Genomic DNA, 26,601 nt, shown 5'->3' on the forward strand with positions numbered 1-26,601 from the left:
TGCACCACAATTCCATCCCATGAATTATAAACTCAATGACATTCTTAGAAGAACTGGTCATATACATACACCAAACATTTGCCCATAAATGTACAAAGAGTAACAAAAGTCATATCATGAAATAAGAGGATCGTATATGTAGGATGTATAGTGTAAGATACTGTGTGTGTACCAGGCTGTGTATTTGAGAGACTGTGTGGTCTGTGCGATTTGTGTGTGTACGTGTGTGGCGACGTGTGCCGCGTGCGGCAGCTGCACTGAAGTAGCCCTGTAACACTTAACAGGAACAACGGGTCACGTGTTGTCTGATGTGCTCTGTGTTGCTGTCTCTCTCTTCAGGTTGTGTCATATCACGCGTTTGTATGTGGGCTTATTCATTCTTACACGTTACACTGTATATCTGTCCTACTCTCAATGCCGTCCGAGTGTTGTGTTTGTGTTTGTGTTGTTGTCGTGTGTGGCTTTTACTGTGTTCTTTTTTGTGTCACTGGTGCCCTCTCTACCTCACTGACATTCACCCTGACAGATAACAAAAGACACATCGCTCTTTGAAGAAATCACCCTTTGCACCGGTGCGAAATTTCCAGAGTCTCACAGATTTCTTTCATGATATGATATGTACATATTCTAGCTATATTTAGAGCTTACATAATGGATCATTTTGAATGCGATGTTGTACAGTGGCCATCTTTCAAGGGTCAATGGTCAGTGGTGTCAGCGGAGCCTCCGAGGTCACGGGAATAGTACCTTACGATACATGCCTTGCTGGGAACAACATTTTCAGCCATATCATCATATGGCTCTCCTCAACATTGTACGGTCCTCACATTGATAGTCAAATGCGACTAACTAACATCAACGCAATGCTGATTGACAAAATGTTTTGTTATAAGTGTGTCGTGTTTCGAAAACACTATTCCCTAGACTTCAAAATGTGTGCTTTCAGTGCCTAGTGTAGTTAAAAAGGTCAGATGGGACTTCTTGTCTGTACTGTAGTGACCCGAGTACACTCTGTCCCCATAGGAGAACCCTTTGAAGAACCCTTTTTGGTTCCAGGTAGAACCCTTTCCACAGATGGTTCTACCTGGAACCCAAAAGGGTTCTCCTATGGGGACAGCCGAATAACCCTTTTGGAACCCCTTTTTCTAAGAGTGTAGTTAGCTGCACTTGGTGACTGAAACACTGAAATACTGACTCACTGACTGACTCTGACATCACACTGCCAGACAGACACTATGACAGACTGATTGACTTACAAGTGGCTACGTGCTATCTAAGGTAAGCGAGCCTTGAGCTGTTGAACTCTTCTCTTGGAAGCCCCTGACTGCTTTGGTGTTGTGTGTTTTCAACAGTTCATTTTGTGTATAAAACTTAAACTTAACGCTGCAAATCCCTCTTTAAAACCAAAAAGGAGGCAATTTTAAGCAGGAAGCCAGAAGCACTAGAGGGTGTTAGGATGACATTCAATGTTTACTGAATGAATCCTCCTCTCATTATCACGGTACAAGCGTTTGGTGAGGGGAAAGCTATAACACTTTAACTCCCAGAACACTTTACGATATTTGTGCCAATTCTATATGCCAACCTTCAGCTCTCAGCATTGCTGAAAATATTGGTATCTGTAGGGGGATTCGAGGATCACAGAAACTTGACCTCCCTCTGTAACCTGAAACATGTAACATTTGATAGTAATGGAATATCATTGCATCCGAGTGAAGCTGAACAAAAATATAATGCCTCCGAGCAGCATTGCCATTCAATCTCATATTGACCAAAAATCTAATTGAATGCCAAACGGATAGGAATGAGGTAAAGAAACCCAAAGGGGACACTGTAAAATAACTGGAGGTTTGATGGCCATAATTGCCCCAGCTGAAAATAATAATGGCTTAACGATGTGTTCCCTTTTTGGTTTGAAAGTGGGATTCCCTATTGTGCTCTCATACTGGTATTGTGTGCTTTTTACACGGTTTCTTTCTTAGATCTTTGTATATGCAGTCCTTTCTTAAGTTATTTTAGTAGTATTTTAAGTCTCTCTATATGATACTTGTCCATTTGACCTCCTCCGCCCAAAATGCAATATGCATGGTTCAATAAGGTCAAAGGGTCAATTACCTCTTTGATTGCTCACTCGCAATCGTTCCCTTTCCTCCTCCCTTTCCTCCTCAATACTGTCCTCTCATCTGTTCATTTTTTTCCTTCTATTTTTTTCTTTCTTTCTTTCTTTCTTTCTTTCTTTCTTTCTTTCTTTCTTTCTTTCTTTCTTTCTTTCTTTCTTTCTTTCTTTCTTTCTTTCTTTCTTTCTTTCTTTCTTTCTATCTATCTATATTTCTTTCTTTCTTTCTTTCTTTCTTTCTCTTTACCCTCTCCCTCTCTCTCTATGTGTATGTGTTTGTGTCTATGGCCAGGTCAGAAATCTGTCTTGAGTACTACTTACTAAAACGTCACACTTTGTACTAATCGTACTACATACTATTTAGACATACTGTTAAGTAAAAACGTATGCAGTAAGCAACAGCTATCAACATATTAGGCTCATCCATACTGAGAAGGAGTCATCTAATATGCAACCACGCTTGTTCCCCACCATGCGTTCATTTTGGTGCAGCACATCCCCTTATCGAATTATCAGCTGTTGTCAAACGTGGTCTGAAAAGACGGTTCTCTTCCACTGTAGTGTGCATTGAATGCTACTAGAATCTAGTAACTAGATGAAAAGCTGAAATGAGTGGTACATCTTGGCATTTAGGGCATACTAAATGTTTTGGATTTCACATACTATAAAACTTTCTATTTTCGCATACCCAAATAGCCTAATAATTAGAACTCAAGTACGGGTATTCGGACATGGCCTATATGTGTGTGGATTAATTTGTGTCTTGTGTGTATATATGTGTGTATTGTTTTGTGTCTCTCTGAGATTTCTGTTAATTTATGTATTTATTTCTCTAGATTCTATTAGTTGATTTTGGTGTGTTTAATGTCTGTCAAGGACCATTGTCAATTAGAGTTCATTTTAGTGTGTTTTTGTTGTTTCTGTGTCAGGTGTGAGATGTCAGTTACTTTTTTCTCTACATGTTGGTGTGCTTTGTAGTCTGTCTGTCTTTAGACTGTCTATCTACCTTCCCTCCTCTCAAACTTCCCATCACCTATGCTTCTTTTAATAATTGGGTTCATTTAATTAAATTAAATACATAAATAAATAATAAATATATAAAATTGTATTTTTATTTGAAAATAAATAATAAAATAAATAATACAACAAATATTTTAATAAAAGTTACATCCACAGTGTGGATCTGATTGCATTTCAGTCTTAGTTTCAATTGAAATTCATTAAGTAATCAAAAAACCTTTGACCTTCAGAAAATATGTTTAGAATAAGGTTATATTAAGGCACCATTGACTTATTGCATAAATATTTGTCTTAAAATAAATGAAAAAATAGTATTTTGAAAAAATAGCTGTCAAAAATTTGCATACAGAAAAATCTGGTCATAATGGACACAGTGGATGGATGGATGGGTAAGAGACACTTTTTAATACTATGTGTAGATCCAACTGCTAATATGTGGGCACAATCAGAATGTGGACAGGATCAGGACAAAGGATGCATGTTAGCACCAGGTATAAACAGGGATTTTCTCACTTTTTCTCTTTTTACTCTCTTTTTTTTTCTCTTTTCTCTTCGATGCCTGTTTTACATTTACATTTACAGTGGGGAAAAAAAGTATTTAGTCAGCCACCAATTGTGCAAGTTCTCCCACTTAAAAAGATGAGAGAGGCCTGTAATTTTCATCATAGGTACACGTCAACTATGACAGACAAAATGAGCATTTTTTTCTCCAGAAAATCACATTGTAGGATTTTTAATGAATTTATTTGCAAATGATGGTGGAAAATAAGTATTTGGTCACCTACAAACAAGCAGGATTTCTGGCTCTCACAGACCTGTAACTTCTTCTTTAAGAGGCTCCTCTGTCCTCCACTCATTACCTGTATTAATGGCACCTGTTTGAACTTGTTATCAGTATAAAAGACACCTGTCCACAACCTCAAACAGTCACACTCCAAACTCCACTATGGCCAAGACCAAAGAGCTGTCAAAGGACACCAGAAACAAAATTGTAGACCTGCACCAGGCTGGGAAGACTGAATCTGCAATAGGTAAGCAGCTTGGTTTGAAGAAATCAACTGTGGGAGCAATTATTAGGAAATGGAAGACATACAAGACCACTGATAATCTCCCTCGATCTGGGGCTCTACGCAAGATCTCACCCTGTGGGGTCAAAATGATCACAAGAACGGTGAGCAAAAATCCCAGAACCACACGGGGGGGACCTAGTGAATGACCTGCAGAGAGCTGGGACCAAAGTAACAAAGCCTACCATCAGTAACACACTACGCCGCCAGGGACTCAAATCCTGCAGTGCCAGACGTGTCCCCCTGCTTAAGCCAGTACATGTCCAGGCCCGTCTGAAGTTTGCTAGAGTGCATTTGGATGATCCAGAAGAGGATTGGGAGAATTTCATATGGTCAGATGAAACCAAAATATAACTTTTTGGTAAAAACTCAACTCGTCGTGTTTGGAGGACAAAGAATGCTGAGTTGCATCCAAAGAACACCATACCTACTGTGAAGCATGGGGGTGGAAACATCATACTTTGGGGCTGTTTTTCTGCAAAGGGACCAGGACGACTGATCTGTGTAAAAGAAAGAATGAATGGGGCCATGTATCGTGAGATTTTGAGTGAAAACCTCCTTCCATCAGCAAGGGCATTGAAGATGAAACGTGGCTGGGTCTTTCAGCATGACAATGATCCCAAACACACCGCCCGGGCAACGAAGGAGTGGCTTCGTAAGAAGCATTTCAAGGTCCTGGAGTGGCCTAGCCAGTCTCCAGATCTCAACCCCATAGAAAATCTTTGGAGGGAGTTGAAAGTCCGTGTTGCCCAGCGACAGCCCCAAAACATCACTGCTCTAGAGGAGATCAGCATGGAGGAATGGGCCAAAATACCAGCAACAGTGTGTGAAAACCTTGTGAAGACTTACAGAAAACGTTTGACCTGTGTCATTGCCAACAAAGGGTATATAAAAAAGTATTGAGAAACTTTTGTTATTGACCAAATACTTATTTTCCACCATAATTTGCAAATAAATTCATTAAAAATCCTACAATGTGATTTTCTGGATTTTCTTTTCTCAATTTGTCTGTCATAGTTGACGTGTACCTATGATGAAAATTACAGGCCTCTCTCATCTTTTTAAGTGGGAGAACTTGCACAATTGGTGGCTGACTAAATACTTTTTTTCCCCACTGTACATATTCTAACTAAGGATAGATAGTCCTGTTTGTACATATGTGTACTGTGTAAACAGCACGTCACTGCAGGAGTTTCTAATAGAAAGTATTGTATGATTATTGCACGGACAAATGGTTTCCATTAGTCATTGTCTTTCGGATGGAACATTTCCTCAAAATGAAGCCACGTCTAATAGGCAGATCTTTATTTTATTAAATTTTTTATCTGTTACCTGTCAATTTCATCCTGTCCTAATTCATTGTTCTCTGAAAATATTTTTCAAATGTGAATGTATGAAAAATGAATTGTTTGTTGTTGCATTTCATAAATGCATCTTATTCTCTATGTCAAATATCACTGTTACTCATGTCTCTCCATAACAACACTGCTAATATTTTCACCCATGACAGCTTTTTACCCAATCTAATATTATAAATATATGGCATGTATAAATTGTAAAATATATATCTCCTTGGAGAGTAGGAGGAGGATAGCTGATGCACAGACAGTATGACCTAGATATGGTTAACAAGTCACTGCCAGCATAATATATGGTGTGTTTTCCCCAAAAACATCCTAGGCAAGTGCTGAGCACATTGTGGCTTGTGTTATGTTGCAAGAACAGATCAATATATCTAATTATGGGTAATACAAACCCACACCATCTTTAACAACCTACAGTGCCTTCGGAAAGTATTCAGACCTCTTCCCTTTTTCCACATTTTCTTACGTTACAGCCTTAATCTAAAATTGATTAAATAAAAAAATGTCCTCATCAATCTACACACAATACCCTATAATGACAAAGCGAAAACAGGTTTGTAGAAATGTATGCACATTTATAAAAAATAATAATAAAAAATGAAATACCTTATTTACATAAGTATTCAGACCCATTGACATGCACCTGTTTCCATTGATCATCCTTGAGATGTTTCTACTACTTGATTGGAGTCGACCTGTGGTAAATTCAATTGATTGGACATGATTTGGAAAGCACACACCTGTCTATATAAGGTCCCACAGTTGACAGTGCATGTCAGAACAAAAACCAAATTGTCCATAGAGCTCCGAGACAGGATTATGTCGAGGCACAGATCTGGGGAAGGTTACCAAAAACGTTCTGCAGCATTGAAGGTCCCCAAGAACACAGTGGCCATCATTCTTAAATGGAAGAAGTTTGGAACCACCAAGACTCTTCCTAGAGCTGGCCGCCCGGCCAAACTGAGCAATCGTGGGAGAAAGGCCTTGGTCAGGGAGGTGACCGGATGGTCAATCTGACAGAGCTCCAGAGTCCCTCTGTGGAGATGGGAGAACCTTCCAGAAGGACAACCATCTCTGCAGCACTCCACCAATCAGGCCTTTGTGGTAGAGTGGCCAGACGGAACCCACTCCTCAGTAAAAGGCACAAGACAGCCCACTTGGAGTTTTCCAAAAGACACTTAAAGGACTCTCAGACCATGAGAAACAAGATTCTCTGGTCTGATGAAACCAAGATTGAACTCTTTGGCCTGAATGCCAAGCGTCACGTCTGGAGGAAACCTGGCACAATCCCTACGATGAAGCATGGTGGTGGCAGCATCATGCTGTGGGGCTGTTTTTCAGCAGCAGGGACTGGGAAACTAGTCAGGATCGAGGGAAAGATGAACAGGGCAAAGTACAGAGCGATCCTTGATGAAAACCTGCTCCAGAGCGCTCAGGACCTCAGACTGGGGAGAAGGTTCCCCTTCCAACAGGACAACGACCCTAAGCACACAGCCAAGTCTCTGAATGTCCTTGAGTGGCCCAGCCAGAACCCAGGCTTGAACCCGATCGAACATCTCTGGAGAGACCTGTAAATAGCTGTGCAGCGACGCTCCCAATCCAACCTGACAGAGCTTGAGAGGATCTGCAGAGAATGGGAGAAACTCTCTAAAGACAAGTGTGCCAAGCTTGTAGCGTAATACCCAAGAAGACTCAAGGCTGTAATCGCTGCCAAAGGTGCTTCAACAAAGTACTGAATAAAGGGTCTGAATACTTATGTAAATGTGATATTTCCGTTTTTATTTTGAATACATTTGCAAATGTTTATAAGAACCTGTTTTTGCTTTGTCATTATGGGGTAGTGTGTGTACATTTTACATTTTAGTCATTTAGTAGACGCTCTTATCCAGAGCGACTTACAGTTAGTGAGTGCATACATTTTCATACTGATTGATGAGGGAAAAAAACAATTTAATCCATTTTAGAATACGGCTGTAACTTAACAAAATGTGGATAAAGTCAAGGGGTCTGAATACTTTCCGAATGCACTGTATTTATCTCATGTAAGTATAATATACAATACGAGGCCATGAGTCCAGAATAGACTTGGTATTAAGGATCTATGAGGCATGTACAGTACAGTACCTATGTTCCTTGTAATTCTACACAATACAAGCATGACACTTACATACTGTAGGGAACTTTTGATGAATATTGACATGTGATCCTGAAATGCCCTAGACAACTTTAAGATGTGATCATGTAATTCAGTAAAAAAAACATCAAAACATTCTATTACCGTTTAGTGTCAGGGTCCTTACTAGGCGTTTTCAGTTGCAAAGAAGTATAATGTAGTATAGACTTGCCAGAAAAACTTTATTTTGGGGTAAAAATCTGGTCTGAATATTTGTACTTCTTCACTGTTCTCCATGTTCCCTCCATCCACCTCTCCCTCTGTCATTAACACTCATTCTCATTCCCAGGCCGCCAGTGCAGTGCAAGTGTAACTAAAGTCTGACTGTAGGTAGGTACTTCCCCTCTCATGTAGTGTCAATTGAGTTTGGCTTTAGGTCGGTATTATAGTCATAGTGAAACAAAGTGGAAGTAGATTAAGTCCCCTGATATGGTTTATTTACATTTACTGTACATTTAATGTTTTATAATGTAACTTATGTAATGACAGTAGATATCAACTCACTTTAAGTGTAATGTAAGTCTGGCTGTAAGTAGGTATAAACTTTTTTATCGTAACAAAGTAGTTTTATGCCTGGTAGAAGTAGCCCTTTAGCTTTTGAATCAAACCTGGGTCCATTTAAATCACCATACAATCTCCATACAATGCCTGACATTAGGGACGTCTTTCCATGTCAGTTTACCCAACTTATAACTAGAGTCAAACTGACAAGGAAAGATGTGTGTTTCTTGTGTTGTCCATATGAGTCTCCATTTTGCATACTACAAGTGTTACCAAATCCTTACCAAAATCTTAGATTCAATGAAAGCTACAGTGGACGTTCAGCTATATATATTAAAAAAAGGTCTGCTTAATGGGGCTTGATCTGTTTACTCAGAAGAGTAGTTGATAAGATGTGGCTTAATATAGTGTTTTCATGTACAATAGCTTTTATCAGTTTAGTTTTGGATCATATGAACAGTTTGTGTGAGCCTCTCTCTCTTTTTTCTTGTCTCTCTGTCTCCAAGTATTGCATGCTGCATGTTGATTTCCAGGGATAGCACTAGGAGAAAATCCCAAGCATACATGCTACTGGTGTGTCTCGATATAATAACTCTCTCTCTAGCCCTACACTTCCACAGTAGCAAACATAGAATGTCAACGACTAACGCGTGAACCTACAGTATATTTGTCATCGTTAGTATAAGTAGCGCACACTGGTAAAAAAAAAAGCTCAATAATTTCAGCATTTAAAGAAACTCGATGTTGGCAAATAATATTGGTTGCAATTAATCCAGTCCAGGACTGTATCGATTCAAATTCATCATATGAGAAAATGTTTAGACTGGAATGTTGTAAGCCATCGACTGGCTGTAGAACTTTGCCATAAGAGGTTCATGACGTAAGTTATTAATGTGTACTTTTAGAATGTGATATAACAGTTCAGTATGTTAGCGGTCTAAGGCACTGCATCTCAGTGCTTGAGGCATCACTACAGACCCCCTGGTTCGATTCCAGGCTGTATCACAACCGGCCGTGATTAATAAGAATTTGTTCTTAACTGACTTGCCTAGTTAAATAAAGGTTAAATAAAATAAATAAATTATAATAACCGTTTCAGAACACACGCGCAGCCAACACATGCACATGTAGGAACATAAGGGAAACTGAAAGTTGAACGCGTTACGCACTAAACAGTTAGGATAAGTTGATCGTTCATCTGAGCTTTGGAGCAACTCCAACAGATTTTTTTGTGTCAGTCCCCTTTACAGTACTCTGCCACTGTTCTAGACATGGTTGTGTGTATAGCACTGGAGAAGCCCAGTGAAAATGTCCTCATCAATATTTCACTGAGTTGCCTTCCAACTAATGTGCCTCAGCCAGCTAGAATAAAAAAGGACCATTTTTATTTATGGACTAGTGATGTTTAATGTAGAGGGGTCTAGTTGGTCACCGCGGACTGCGACGTTGCCATAGTGAAGTTGTTTTTCCCAATGCAGCAAGGAGGCACAAAGAGCATCATGCCAAGTGGTGTTCTTTGTTGTCTATCTTTGAGTGAAGACCCATGATTGTTGGAGTTCTACATTCATACAGACAATGACTCTCTAATGAGACTATGACCTATGCTGCCAATAGAGGAGATTAGCTAGCACTTACACAATTGGCTGAACTGCCACATACTAAAAAAGAATAGCATGATAACCCAGTAATGCTCTGTTGGTTCAAATCACAGATTGACACCTGTAGACCACACAACTTCACCCGCTACGGGTCAGTTAACCATTGTCAGAGTAGTGTTACCACCACTACAATCTACCAATGGTGTTTTATATTTCACCTGACTCAACAGCACTCAACAGCACACCACTGTGTAGCGTCTACTGTCTGTCTGCTCTCTACGGGGGGGAGCTCAATGTCTGCATACCTTACCCTGTGATATCCACTCAAAGTACAGAGGGAAAAGCTATATGTTTTATGGTGCTTTACACAGAAACCTTCATGCACAGTTTGATATAGAATCTGATATCCAGTGAGAATACCAGCGGCCGTTTTAGTACAATAGATTTGGATTGGTTTCAATGTAGCAGCGTTCTGTGTTTTAACATACATTAGTAGAGCACTGGTTTACAAAATGTTGCTTTTCCCTCTATAAATACATCTCTGTTACAGGATGTGGTTCCCAGGAAAGAGGAAGTGAGTTTGAATGTGGGGGGAAATTTGTCGCAATGTTGGCCATGTGAAGTTGTCAGGAATCTAAAGGGAGTCTTGAGAAATTGCCTGTTTGTGACCACAGATTTTGTGTCAATAAGACTTGGCTCTTATCACTCTCACTCTCATGTATGACACAGGATAAGACACAGTTTTGTGGAAACAATCTTAAAAAGGTTCCTTTATGTCCCTGACAAACTTCATTTGGTCGAACGTTTGATCAGTGAAACCTGAGCTTTGTGTATTTGCTTTATTTGCTGCTGTGTCTTGGTCTGAAAAGAACTGCTTTGCCTTTGACAAAATGGTTGTCTAAAACACCTGAACATAGAAACCTGGTCAGAGCTGTTGTGTTATTAGGCCATGTTGGGTGCATTATTCAACTGGTCTGAAGGTTTGAATGTTTTAATCCTAAATACTTATTAATAAGAACTTTTTTGTTTTCTCTATTGAAAAGAATAATGAATGACATAAATCATAACTCGCATTTTCTTGTTTTGTCCCGTCCTGTCTTGTCTCTATGTCTGTCCTCGTCTGTCTTTTATCTGTCTCCTAACATTTGATATTATTTACTCACAATTTGATTTATTCTCATTTTATTACTTTCTATCATGTACTGTTACTTACCTCTATCTGCTAACACGCTCAACTTCATTTTTCAATTATATGCAACCTTCATTCTACACTCAAATAACCATCAATATGTAAATTTCCCATGTCCACCTTGTCATCACATGTATAAACATTTCTTCTTTTTTTTTACTTGCATTTAATTTAATCCTAAATAACAAATCTAACAACTAAACAAAATAATTATTGTAAACGATTTCCTTTCAATCGATGTTCTCCTCCAAAGCAACTGGCTATGACAAATCTCGCAGCCTGAACAACATATCAGGAATGGCTGGGTCAACCTTGCGCCTCGCTCCAATCACTAGCCCGCCCTTTGAAACCTACGAGGCTCCAGGACCATTGCGCCGCTGCCGTTCCCCCATCCCCTCCATTTTGTAGTAGAAAGGAGGTTCATTGATAGGACAAACAAAATGATGGATTGGCTATAAGGACTGAATGCATTTATGCCTCCACTAGGGTTGTATACAGTGCAATACAATAACGATAATTATTTTGAACGTAGAAAGATTCTGACCACTTGTCTTGTGAATACATGGTTTAAGATGCATGCGTCAGGTAGGGGATGGGGTCAAATTAAGATTTAGCGGTAATGCTTTATTTTACAGTCCAGTTTAAACTTGTATTTACCTGGTATTTACATGGTATTAAGTTAACTAAGACACCATGTGGTAACAAAGGTTACTTTCTGTTACTTACCTGAAATGATTCAACACAATTGGTAACTAAACAAACTACCCAGTAGACAGCAGCTATAAAATAAAGTGTTACAGATTTAGAAATATATGAATATTTTGAAAAATATACAAGAAATAGGACACTCGAATGGGATATTAGTAGACCAAGATATTATACTGGATAAAAAGTAACTCTAAGAACAAATGCACAGTTACGTTTTCAAGTGTAGAATATGTGTGTAGATTAACATACTGCCATTTTTGTGCTTTCTTGACCAAACAACAGAAGCTAATTCTGTCCAGAAAATAATTCATGAAATCAAACGTCTACAATTCATGTAGCCAAAGAAAAAAAAATACAATTTGTAGATATGGTCAGTCTTAAGTAGGTTTCTACTTAATTTGTCACATGTAAATATCAATATATGTATAGACACCTTTTTTGGTATTCATCACATGCTCCTTAGAAAAAGGGATACACATATTGAGCTTTAAATACAGGCTCAAAATGAAGAGCTATACATTTAATAATCACAAGGCACTTTCAGTTAATAGTTTCTAACACATTTAAAGGGATACTTAACGATTTTGGCAATGAGGCCCTTTATCTACTTCCCCAGAGTTAGATGAACTTGTGGATACCATTTTTATGTCTCTGTGTCCAGCAGAGGAGCCTGGTGGGAGGAGCTATAGGAGGACGGGCTCATTGTAATGGCTGGAATGGAATACATTAAATGGTATCAAACACATCAAACATATGGAAACCACATTTATTCCATTTCAGCCATTACAATGAGCCCATCCTCCTACAGCTCCCCCCACCAGCCTCCTCTGGTATCCAGTATGACTGAAGTTAGAGGTAGTTTTACGAGCCAATGCTAACTAGCATTAGCGCAATGACTGGAAGTCTATGGGTATCTCCTAGCATGCTGGACACAGAGACAGAAAAATGGTATCCACAAGTTCATCTGACTATGGGGAAGTACATAAAGGGCATCATTGCCAAAATCCCAAAGTACCCCTTTAAGCGATTTCAAAAATAACACTCTCATAACAAAATTATACAACTACAACTTAAGTCCTGTCCTAGCAGGTCATGAAAGATTTTGACAATAACTATCTACATTTGTCATGGCTAAGACAAAATGTTGAATTCATATTTGAACATCACACTTGATGGTTAAGACACTGGTGTTTGTTTTACACTGTCATGACCTGTTGGGTAAAGATAGTTGCTTCTACTGTACTTAGTGTTGAGTAAAATAGTTGATATAAGTAGTTAGAATAAAAAAATACATCAATTTTAGTGAGTGATATGATGGGCTGGTGAATGGAGAGAATGGAAATAAGTAAATATATAGTACTAGAATATTCAAATATTTTGTTAAAATACTGTGAACTATCCAAAATGATGTATAAAATAAACCAGATTGACTAGTATACTGTATGTATTAATGCAAGCACTTTACTAACATTTATTGTTACTTTATTAACCTTTTTGAATTGAAGTTGCATGTGTGGATTATACATAAACACCCTCCACTTTACAATACATTATATATATATATATATATATATATATATATATATATATATATATATATATATATATATATATATATGTATATATATTATTGTAAAAAGCATAATAGGGACATAAATATTTTACATTTATCCCGCTAAAGGCTCAACCATCATGATCAATATTTCTAACAGTAGATGTTTAGTTTTTCTAAATATCTGTTTCACCTTTCTTTTTACTTTTGATATAATTTTGTACTTTTTCATTATTATTTTATCTTCCTCCTTAAAATCCACAAAAAAAAAGGAATTCAAATTCAATGAAACAATTTATTCCACCTCTCTAAAGTAATGAAATAGATGGTTTGAGACTGGTCCTAAAATGGGATGCAGTGAAGAAGAAGGTCCCCTGTAGCTCAGTTGGTCGAGCATGGCGCTTGCAACGCCAGGGTTGTGGGTTCGTTTCCCACGGGGGGCCAGTATGAAAAATGTATGCACTCACTAACTGTAAGTCGCTCTGGATAAGAGCGTCTGCTAAATGACTTAAATGTAAGAACAATCTAGCTAGAAAACAGTCAATACATTTTTTTATTATCTTTATTAAGTACAGTAGATTGTAGCTCTTTTCGGTTTCCACAACCAGTCTTCCCTCTTGGATTGTCATCTTCGTATATAATAATTAATAGATATGAACATGTCATATGAAAAGAGAATCGCTCATACTCATATATGCAATATTACATGCAATATTTCATTAATGCTGGAAACATACTGTGCACATACATGTAATTATGCAAATATATTTTACATCTTCAAAGCGTGCACAGACTTAATAGGCAATCTACCTATCTAACTGTTCACAATCTAAATGTACTTACTGTATAAGAATGACATGAGCCATTTGTCTTGTTCTTCTTCAAGTTGGTCTTGTCTTGCTGGTCTTATAGATTTTGATGTTGTTGTAGATGTTCTTTTTTAATTTTTTTACGCTGAGATAGTTTTGTATTTCTTGAATTGGTCGCGTGTATTCATTGTAAGAAATGGATTTTCGGTCCCCTTCCGTATTTAAACAAATATTTGTCCTCAAAAGGTCTTACTTACCGCCACCTTCAGATCCATATCATCGTAAGTACCTACATTCCATAACATAACACAAAAGTAATATGACAGACACATTTGTGAAAAACAGAAAGATACAAAAACAGAAAGAGCCGAATCCCAACTTGAGATCCGCGTATGTCACTCGAATTCTCACACAAAACGCCCATCGCTATCAACGCCCAATTTACATGATAGCACAAGTTGTGCACACAGATCTTATGTGTGGATTCGGCCCTATGGGATTCAATCAAGATTTGAATATTGACTGAGCAATATCCTGCCTATCAGTACGTCCTGCCTACCAGTACTTATTATGGACCTACATATATTATTGACCTACAGTATCAGTTGTCATAGTCTGTCCTCAAATGACTCTTTGTCTAGCAGCTTATTGTTTGACTCTGAAAAGTATTTATTTTTCCTGGAAATCCAAGAGCTTCCACACATTTGAGTTTCCAGATTCCTGATGTAAGGCCATATCCCAATTTGAGATATGCATGTGCCTTTTTTGAGCAAAGCCTCCATCGATGTCAGTGAATGATTTACGTTAATGTTTGCATTGCACATGCATATCTTAGGTTAGGATGTGTCCATATTTGTGCACACCTGCACATGGTCTATAGAGGAAAACATGTAGAATATGTAACATTACTACAGCAGGTGCTATTTAAATAATATTTTAAGGCAATTGTTGTGCCAATTTGAAGGAAACATAGCTTTTATGTAAATTACGCAATTATTTGAAGGCAAAGAAAATGGCCACCCATTTCTCTACGATGTTTATGATCAATTGTGGTTTGAAAAATTGGAGCCATTTACATAATCACATATTCCGATTTACTAGAATTTTCATTCTCCATTTGTAAACATACTACCTGTTCGTAATTGCAATGTAATGTAACTAAAGTATAATAATGTATAAACTTTGTTTCTGTAGAGAATGAAGGCTCGTATCATATTGTTGTGCTCAATACAACACACTTATAGAACGACAAATATTGAAAGTGCCTCTATGAGGCTTCTATGGGCTGCAATGTCAATCTAGAAGCCCATACAAGCTAGCTAGATTTACCTAGCTACACCTGCAAAGCAATGCTTGTCAATTAAATGGTGAATATTGAATATGCACATAACTGTATCTACACGTGAATATATATTAAAATCACCTGAAATTCATGTTCCGATGTATACTTTGTCAGTGGGGAAGAGGCAAGTTCGGATGTGATTGTCGAATTGGATTCAGCCTGATCCAGATGGTTATTTTCATAGTTTATTACTATTGCTACAAACACTATATGTCTGTGAATATGCTAAGAGGGGAATTGTACAACATTCTCAGTTTCATTTCCATAACTGTTAATCAATATGTTGTATTTAAACTGTTAATGTTTATGTGGGCTATTTGAATTCATATTAAAAAGCAACATATGCAACTCAGCTGAAATTATCTTAAACATTCAGTGAAATAGTTTGCTTATACTGGATGTATACTATTCATGGTCATATCTGCTTCTTTATGTACATAGGAATGTGATATTTGAGAAGTCCACACACTTTGACATAAGGTAACTGTATTCTGGTCATTGGTGAAAGACATGTACTGTAAAGGTAAAGCTTAAAAAGGGAATAATACACTGAACAAAAAAAACTCATTCTGATTGGCTGTGCCTGGCTCCCCAGTGGGTGGGCCTATGCCCTCCCAGGCACGCTCATGGCTGCGCCCCTGCCCAGTCATGTAAAATCCATAGATTAGGGCCTAATTTATTTATTTAAATTGACTGATTTCCTTATATGAACTGTAACTCAGCAAAATCTTTGAAATTGTTTCATGTTGCATTTATATTTTTTGCTCTGTATATAAAGTTCCCACATATTTTTGGGGAGCTCCCCTTTGATGGTAAAATGTTACCTTTATAGCAGGGTAGTTCTTGAATTGCAGTGGCATTTTGGATTCTTATAATTCTTTGTATGTATTTGGGTATTTCCCATTCTAAATCAACTACTATGTCAGCTTAATGACAAAAAATAATTTTTACCATTATGATTACATTGTGCCAGCAACAGGAGTAGTAAAACCAATGACGGTAACACCAATGACATATTTTAGGTAATTTAGGATTTTCTTAAATGAAGGCCACAGATGCTAAAATCTAAGGTCAGTAACCCTTTAAAAAATAATTTTGCTCACAATGTTATTTCCCTTAATTTTAATTGAGTAACACAAATTACACATTTTATTTAGACACACCAAATTATCAATGGAATCCTAAAATGTAAGACACACTAAAGGGTGTGATTAGCTAATAATTTTCTTCAATAGAGACCCTCCCCCAATAACAGTTTGCCACTGGAGGGAATGCTCAAGGTCCTTGTAATTAGTGATTTTCAAGGGCGGTAACACTAATTACATAACATTTTGGGAAACATATTATATAAAAAAAAATTGGGATTTTAATAGCCTTTCATTTTCTATCTATACAATATATGAAATACTTTTGTTTACTTTCTAGCATTCAGTAATAGATAGATATCGCTAAATCAGAAAAATATGTAACTACAACTTTACTCATCACTAATGGGACAAGCCAATTTCTTGCCATAAGTACTTTAAACAATGCATAAACATAACATTTTACAGTATAAAGGACTTGCATTATGTTTTATCATTAATAAACAGTTAAATATGAACAAAAACATGTATGATGTGTAACTATTTGTAATTTGAAAGTGTTTTTCATGGTTGCAATGGCGAGGGTCGCAAATGCCACCGCAATTCAAGAACAACCCAGCAAATATTTCAATCCCTATACTAAATAGATATGGTGTTAAAGGGCACCCTTGTCTTACACCTCTAGATGATATACTATTTGCAAAAAATGTCAATTTATTGACTTGATTTTATACTTTATGATTATGTCTTTTAGTTTTGGCCTCGTTTCTTCTCTCACTTTCATTCCAATCAACTTTTCGCTTATGAATTTCAGGATATGTAAACACCTACAGTAGATGCTTTATGAGTTGACATGCCTCGTCAAACTGTGCTGTTATGTCTGAAACCTGCTAGTAGTTTATAAAAAATGCAGGAGCCAACAGATCCAACATATTCATCATAAATTGTGAATGTAGCAGTGTGTTAAATTAGTAAAAAGGAAGACATCATTCAGTTTTAAGAATATAAACAAAACAAAAATAACATCAATGAATAACAGGATATTTATGTGGACACATGCACGTTTTCCTGGAGAAAACTTTAACCAGCTATTTTTCAGTGGACATTGACAGATGAAGAGAGATGGAATGAAGATCAGTTTGAGAAGAGACATTCTAATTGTGAGAGGATGTTGTGTCATTTGTGGTGAGACTATATCATAATTTCTTAACACATTCATAGGCAATGCATTATGATCTTACAAACATATTTGCAATTACAGGTAATGCCACAACATTACCAGTTGTTACCACACATGTATTTATGCTTACTTTATTAATGTTCATTTATTAGCTTCCCAAGGTATCATGCATGGCTTATAAAGATGATATGTAGTTCTAATGTAGTCTTGAATCTACTCTCTGATGTACAGTACCTCTCGTGTTGACATACAATTGTGTTAGTGTTGTTTTCTTCATTAATATAATATGTGTCTGTCTGTCTGTCTGTCTGTCTGTCTGTCTGTCTGTCTGTCTGTCTGTCTGTCTGTCTGTCTGTCTGTCTGTCTGTCTGTCTGTCTGTCTGTCTGTCTGTCTGTCTGTCTGTCTTGAAAGTGTTGTGCCATTCCTGTCTCACTCAAACACACACACACACACACACACACACACATCCCCCCACACACACATACACTAACACACACATAAAGATGTCATGTTGGTCAAGTATTTTTTTGCAGAAGAAAAATGGTAAACAGGTATATAATGCAAAGTGAAGATTGAATGTGTGTACAGTAGTTTGATTGGAGAGTGGAGTGGTTGGTTGGGTGGATTGGTTGGTTGGGCGCTGGTGTCATTGGATGCGATGTGTGACTGCAAATGAATCTGTCACCTGTAGTTGCAGGTGAAGGTGCACCATTAATGTAGAGAAACACCCCAAATGTATGTAAAATGTCCTTGATGTCTATAGAATTGTAATTTATAGTATAAGTTAAAAATATGTACATTTTACTCTCACATGCACAGTAAACCTGCAGCATCCAGGTAAAGCAGATCCCACATAATTTCATATTGTCAATTATGTATAAGTTACATTGAATTTGTCATAGGAATATATGTAATACTATGTTGATATACACTACCAGTCAAAAGTTTGGACACACCTACTCATTCAAGGGTTTTTCTTTATGTTTTTATGATTTTTTACATTGTAGAATAATAGTGAAGACATCAAAACTATGAAATAACACATATGGAATCATGCAGTAACCAATTGTTAAACAAATCAAAATATATTGTATATTTGAGATTCTTCAAATAGCCACCCTTTGCCTTGATGACAGCTTTGCACACTCTTGGCATTCTCTCAACCAGCTTAATGTGGAAGGCATTTCAATTAACAGGTGTGCCTTCTTAAAAGTTAATTTGTGGAATGTATTTCCTTCTTAATGCGTTTGAGCCAATCAGTTGTGTTGTGACAAGGTAGTATACAGAAGATAGCCCTATTTGGTAAAAGACCAAGTCCATATTATGGCAAGAACAGCTCAAATAAGCAAAGAGAAATGACAGTCCATCATCACTTTAAGACATGAAGGTCAGTCCATATGTGTTATTTCATAGTTTTGATGTCTTCACTATTATTCTGCAATGTAGAAAATAGCAAAAATAAAGAAAAACCCTGGAATGAGTAGGTGTGTCCAAACGTTTGACTGGTACTGTACATTTATGTAAATTAGTAACAGTTTAGGGCCTTATTTGGCCTTTTATACTCAGAAATACATTTATAAACTACTGTAGCATTGGTAGCATGCTAATTTCTAACGCTACGACTGCCAAATGCATTACTTTTCTTCATTGTAATCCTATTCAATCTTAAAGTGTACAACATTAACAGCTGTTTATTCTTGTCTTTGCAGTGTTAAGTTTCTAGCATTTTCTCTAAAGAAGACATAATCAGAAATTAGCAGAGGGAGCCACTTTACCAAGACGTGTGACACGGATGGACAGTTAAAAGGCAGATCTTTGGCGTGACAAGAGAGAGACTGGAGGGTAATCAAGATAAACATGAGGTTGGATCTTTACGTTGTTACCAAAGCAGCCTCTTGGAAACTCCGGCCACACTTTTGAAGACTGTCTGACAGATCACTATGACGACTGACTGAGCATTGCACTGACACACTCAGAGAGAAAAGGACTCCTACTGCAACATTCCAGAAGACATTATATCGTGACGCTCAACCATCTCACAGTACAGTGACCAATAACTGACTGCAGTGCTGATCTACTGAGCAACTTAGAGAATCAATGAATTATCACTCATCTATAAACGAGGGACCAGGTCTAACTAACTATGTAGCATCTCTGCTAACACTGTAGCATTTGTTAGCTGGGAAAATAACGTCATGACCTTATCCATCGACAGTTTTGAACAGAGTGATGCGGAAAGACGCACTAAATGAAAACTTTACATGCTGTTTTCCTCTTGTGTTATTTACTTTTACAAGAAACTATTGTACATGAGAGACAAAGACACGTTGCGCCTTAAACGGTTCTTTGGAAAATTTGTGACAGCAACTAAACCAGTTACAGGTTAAATGAACAGAGAACTGAATTTGGACATTTTATATAATATGTCTGTTCTCCCACCTCATGAATGTGTTCATGACATATAGATATTACAGAGATTGGTTATCAATTAAGCCTTTACGTCTTCCATTAATTTCCATTCAATTTGGAAAGACGATGCCAGGCCCCCAACATAGTGTAATACGTACATATGATAGAAGTACATAGATGACCATACCAAACGGATGTAGCATCAAAAGAGAATAGTATTATATTTCTTATCCCTACAAATAATTATTGATGAACAAGATTCTCTCTGTCTCTCACGTACTTACCTTGAAATCCACGTGGCGTACTGTACCAAAGGTGCTGTGCATGCACTTGCTGTATGACCAGCCTATAAAGTAACAACCATATGGGCTGCTATGGGATGAACATTCCATATATCTAGAGCAAAGCTTTGAACTGCCCTTGACACCTTCGCTATCGCCTTGCTTTGGTACAAAAGTACAAGTTGGAAATGCCATTCATGTATATAACAGAGGTAATTCCTGAGTATATTTTAAAACATATTTAATTGAATTATATTTATTACAATTACATTCCTCTTGAACAAAAGCCCTTAATGCACATACATGTATGACAGACACTGCTATAGGTCACTGTAAATTGACTAACTTACCCGCTGCTCAAATCAATCATGAGTAGAGCACAGACTGACTAAGGTCAAGTCCCATGCACAGACCTGCCAACAGGAGGAATAAGGTTCTAACTTAACTACAGCACAGAGGATGCCTCCATAATAAAGATACCTTGAAGTCACATCAAAGTGTGTCCGGTGGTGGAATAACTCCTCTGCTGTGGTTTTTACAAGGAACTAAACATGCACATAATACTACTATTATTATTCCAGATGCATATATACTGCCAATGAGGAAAATATATCCCCTTATGCTTATACTGCCCCCCAGATGCATACACTTCCCCCATCTCTCTCTTGTTTCCCTTGCTGCCAAGCAATGACCAATGACTGCTTCAGGGTTAAGTCAAGCCTCCAACTAGATAGGGATGGTCCTCCAAATGAGACCATTATTAAAGAAAAACCGAGGACAAATGGACCAAGGAAAGTAAAAAGGGGGGACGTGTACAAAGAGAACAAATCTATATTTTGATAAACAAATCAACTATCCATGGCTTCAGATGGAGAAGGAGCACCAACAGAAAACAGGGTCAAAATGCCATTGGGGAAATCAGTCGCAAACATCTGTGAATATCATAAAGAACTATATCGGAACTGGTTTGGTAAGAAAGAAAGAGAAAAGTAGAAGAAGAAGAATATATGAGAGTTACGTTTTTGGAAGGTTGATGTGGTGGTTTGACATTAGCAACTGTGTTACTACAATAAAGAAAATAATGACGAGAGTCACATGAGCGGGAGAACGCTATGGGGACGGCCCAGAGTGGGTGGACGCTGCGCTAAACAGGAAGAAGGAAAAAAATAAAATGCATTTTTGTAACTTTGTTTACCAGCATGACTACTCTGCATGACTGTCTTTTCTGCAAGCCCTTAGTTGAAGACAAGGGTGCTAGAGATACACAAAAAAAACATATATAAAAGGAATTATAAAAAAAATGTTATATGCAATTAATATATATATATATAAAAAAAGATTATAATGAAAGAGAAGAGCTATATTTTGTTTTGAAAAAGTAACAAATGTGTATATTGAAACATGTATGTTTGCAAAATACACACTGAACTATTTTTTGTTGGATGAAATCTCTCTGCTACTACTGCCCCACATTCTGCACTCATTCATTCCACTTTATTGACCTCTGCAGTACAGTCTGCTTTTATTAAGCTGTACTTAAGTGTTTGTTGCTTCTTGTTTCATTTTTTTATTCTAGCCAGTTATCATTAAAATGAGCATTTAAGGGTTCATTTCACTCTTCATATTTGTGAAGTGATCTTAGCCCTTTTCATCGATTCAAAAACTTTCCCTCCCTTGAATCATTTTCACCACCACTGTAGCAGCCATTTTAAATTGATAGCTCTCCATACTGTATGTTTGAAGGGTGTATACATTACAAATATACAATGTTTGCTTTTTTTGTTGTTGTTGAGAATAATAGACTATTTGTCATATGATTGTAGCAGGGCAAATTGATACCATGGATGGCTATCATTTAAAGTTAATTTCCAATTGAGCCGTGAATGCGGTATCCGCGAACGTGGGAATATTGTCTTTAAAAGGTGCATAGCTGACAAAGTGGATTGAATCACAGACTTTGGCCAGGGTTAAAATGAATGCAGATTAATGACCTGTGCACTGCAATTGACTTTTAAAGGCGATTTAAACTTCTTGAGTCGACATCTGCGGCTTTTACAGCGAATATTATCTGTGCCTTTAGAAGTCAATTGCTGTGTTGGATTGAATCTAGGGCCTTAGTTAGTTATCCAATAAAGTGCAATATCTGTTCGTGAAAGAGATAGGTTGGTCAAGAGAGATTTGTTACTAGTCAAGAGATTTCAGGTTTGCATGAAACAAACTGCCAATCCAAAGTTGTGTCTGTTTTAAAAGAGACTCAGGTGTGTTGGTGGTTTGTGTGGATTTAGGTGGTTTGCTATTTTTCGTACATAATAAATTCTAGTATATAGATACAATAATGTGAACACCTTACAGTGACGTGAAACGCATGCATTATGACTTGATTGTTGATCTCCTGAGGGAACGCAGTCTCGACATATTCTAAGCTCCTTTGTTGTTCGTCATGAAACCAGTCCTGATGTTTTGAACACTGCGCCGTGTCGTAGAGCAGCAACGTCTTCCTTTTGAGAGACAACTGAACACTACACACACTCTCAGTGTCAGCATGGGTCTGTAGAGGTAGCTTGTCCTTGTTGTTCGGTGGTCAGGTCTCGCATTCGTTCGTCATCCATTGAGAACCATCCAGCTGATAGTCGTCACGGCAGCAGCTCACGGTAGCATATGTCATGTTATAACACGCTTCATACAAGTTATAACATGTTATATCATACTTCATAAAAAGACCAAGAGCTTCCAAACTGATGTCATTGAAGTACTTTAAAATGGAGGGGTGAGAGTGAAAGAACCAGTGGCCACTACTGTGCAAGTTGGGTAGATGTAGAAATGTGTATTTCACTAGAGTTCCCCACTGTTGAACAGGTTGGGTGAATGTTGGTTTTCCAGACACTATCTTTAATAACAGTGGCTTTCTCTGAGGGTGTAGGCCCTGGCAGGTCCAGGATCAGCCCAGGCAGCTGTAAGAAATGATCTCTGTCCATCCCTAGTCATGCATTCTAATTGGACTATCACCACTAGACTAGACTTAAATGAATGAACTACGGAGGCTACTCACTTATTTAGTTCAATCTATGTTGGTTTTTACAGGGTCTACAACGTTGTCCACTTTCCGTGAAAATTGGTCAATGATATTTTTCTTCTTCCTCAACGTGTTTTGTTCACTTTTTCCTTTCAAACTATGATTTCAGTTATTTTTTAGAAAGCATTAAGCCGATTAGGCTATGGGGGTCGCGAAGTGAAGTGTTGATAAATATTCTAGAGGTAAACTTCCAGCAACCATGGTTCGTGAACTGAACACACTTGCAAAACCCCAATAACTTTAGATATTTTTGGGGTTAATATGTTATAATATAGAACAGTATTGTTAATACTTTCTCTGTTACTGACTGATGAGTATGACATTCCTTTCATTATTATTATTATTATTATTATTATTATTATTATTATTATTATTATTATTATTATTATTATTATTATTATTATATACAAAAATACATGTGACTGCCCACATCAGGCTAAAAACAAGATGTCTTTCCTTTTCTATTGCACAATACTGCTACTTGATTTAGCCATGTTCAACACAATGGGTTACAATGTTAAGAGTGCTAAGTCTGTTTATGTTCCATTTACAAAATGCCTTTTATAACCAAGGGATATAGATATGGACTTTATAACACTTTCTTAACCAATGCTCAACAACAGCTACTGTAGATGACACATAATGTGAGATTCACCCACAACTGCAATGAGTTAAGTGACTGTGACATATCCACTCATGGTGTTATGGAGTCCTTATGTACCCTCACTGACTGTGTTACCCATTTTTTTTATCCCTGATGATCTATCTATAGTCAATTCATTCTCTGATTTCAGTTTGTTCTAATTTTGAATTGAGGGTATGCAATCTACACCATAAATTCCACTGGTACTATTCATGTATCTCATGTACAATTTTCAATGATAGCAACCAGAGACAACTATGTCGTTTAACTACTATGGGTATGGATAAAGATATTGCCATGCTAGTTTAGAGTTGTAAGTTGTCCCTAAGAAAACATATAACTAACCCTTACCCTAAAGTAGTTGTATTACCTCGAAACATAGTATAACGACAGACAGAAAAACATAGATATACCTATTGAACCTACTGTATCATACCCATATGGATAGATACAGATACAACGTAAAGACAAGCACGATAACACTTTATAATAGCTCATGAACAAGCCATTAGAAATGATTCTACATGTCACTGAAATGCTTGCAAATAAAAAACGAGTTTATTAATAGTATGTATACTATTTATATAGTTTAATGCTTATACTTGAAAGTTATTATAAAGGGTTAACATAAACTCATTAAAGACATATTGTTACATAATCTAATGGACCATATTGCTTGTATAGGTCCTATGGAAATACAGACCCCTTGACACATGGCCTTGAGTTTAATTATAGACAGACATATGTAAACCTAGTCATCAGCATTCCAAAGACAAACATATTGTATACTCATCTCATTTTTCACAACACTTTGTAAAACAGACTTAGATATTATCGTTTGCTGCCATGGTAGGAGAATTAATAGGAGAAAAAGAGGTGGTCACTGGAATACATGGTTGAGACTAATGCTGTATTTTATTTTTGAAATGTTGGAAACACAAAGTATAATTCATCAAGAAACTGTATAAAGTATATTTATTTCAATGGAATGTTCATGATCTATCTTTTTATATTTTGAAGAAAAAAATAGAAACATATCAATAAAGTATCATAATTGAACATAATTTAGAATATTGAGACTTAAAATGTATGAATGTCAATGCGATCTAATGTGAACAGAAATCTCCTTAGCAGCTTGAATGAATAAATTATTAAAGTCATGAACTGCTTTTTCAAAGACATTAAATTGCTTCAAATCATTGAAATGAACTTCAAATAAATGAAAAATATTTCAAATCAATAAATTGTTGATTGTATTATGTCTGTGTCAACACTTTAACATTGTATCGATCATCATAACTACAGTGCTTTCAGAAAGTATTCACACCCCTTGACTTTTTCCACATTTTGTTGTTTTACAGTCTGAACTTAAAAGGGATTAAATTGAGATGTGTTATGTCACTGGCCTACACACAATACCCCATAATGTCAAAGTGGAATTGTTTTTCAAAATGTTTACAAATTAATTAAAAATTAAAATCTGAAATGTCTTCAGTCAATAAGTATTCAACCCCTTTGTTATGGCAAGCCTAAATACACATGTGCTTAACAAGTCACATAATAAGTTGCATGGACTCACTCGTTGAGCAATAATAGTGTTTAACATGATTTTTGAATGACTACCTCATCTTTGTACCCCACACATACAATTATCTGTAAGGTCCCTCAGTCGAGCAATGAATTTCAAACACAGATTCAACCACAAAGACCAGGGAGGTTTTCCAATGCCTCGCAAAGAAGGGCACCTATTGGTAGATGGGTAAAAAAAAGCAGACATTGAATATCCATTTGAGATTGGTGAAGTTGTTAATTACACTTTGGATGGTGTATCAACACACCCAGTCACTACAAAGATACAGGCGTCCTTCCTAACTCAGTTGCTGGAGAGGAAGGAAACCGCTTAGGGATTTCACCATGAGGACAATGGTGACTTTAAAACAGTTACAGAGTTTAATGGGTGTGACTGGAGAAAACTGAGGATGGAGCAACAACATTTTAGTTACTCCACAATACTAAACTAATTGACAGAGTGAAAAGAAGGAAGCCTGTACAGAATACAAATATTCCAAAACATGTATCCTGTTTGAAACAAGGCACTAAAGTAATACTGCAAAAAATGTGGCAAAGCAATTCACTTTTTGTCCTGAATACAAAGTGTTATGTTTGGGGCAAATCCAATACAACACATTACTGAGTACCACTTTCCATATTTTCAAGCATAGTGGTGGCTGCATCATGTAACGGGTATGCTTGTAATCGTTAAGGACTGGGGAGTTTTTCAGGATAAGAAAATAAATGGAATGGAGCTAAGCAGAGGAAAAATCCTAGAGGAAAACCTGGTTCAGTCTGCTTTCCACCAGACACTGGGAGATGAATTCATCTTTCAGCAGCACAATAACCTAAAACACAAGGCCAAATCTACACCGGAGTCGCTTACCAAGAAGACAGTGAATGTCCCTGAATGGCTGAGGTACAGTTTGACTTAAATCT

The 26,601-nt window shown here is 37.1% G+C and overlaps 1 protein-coding gene across 4 annotated transcripts in view; it reads left to right on the plus strand.

Moving 5' to 3' along the window:
• LOC121566959 (potassium voltage-gated channel subfamily C member 1-like) overlaps positions 1 to 25,351 on the plus strand; it is a 73,262-nt gene extending 47,911 nt beyond the window's left edge. Inside the window, exons 5-6 of one of the 4 annotated variants that reach the window (XM_041876921.2) lie at positions 340 to 360; positions 11,282 to 12,354. In XM_041876921.2, the coding sequence (XP_041732855.1) occupies positions 340 to 360; positions 11,282 to 11,436 (176 nt within the window). In that variant the 3' untranslated portion in view covers positions 11,437 to 12,354. Of the gene's footprint in view, positions 1 to 339; positions 1,031 to 11,281; positions 12,355 to 19,414 lie in introns of those variants that run through there. The other 3 variants (XM_041876933.2, XM_041876926.2, XM_041876914.1) reach the window with 3 other exon arrangements.
• The last annotated feature ends 1,250 nt before the right edge of the window (positions 25,352 to 26,601 follow it).

Source organism: Coregonus clupeaformis, chromosome 1 (genome assembly GCF_020615455.1).
Source record: "Coregonus clupeaformis isolate EN_2021a chromosome 1, ASM2061545v1, whole genome shotgun sequence".
Lineage (NCBI taxonomy): Eukaryota > Metazoa > Chordata > Actinopteri > Salmoniformes > Salmonidae > Coregonus > Coregonus clupeaformis.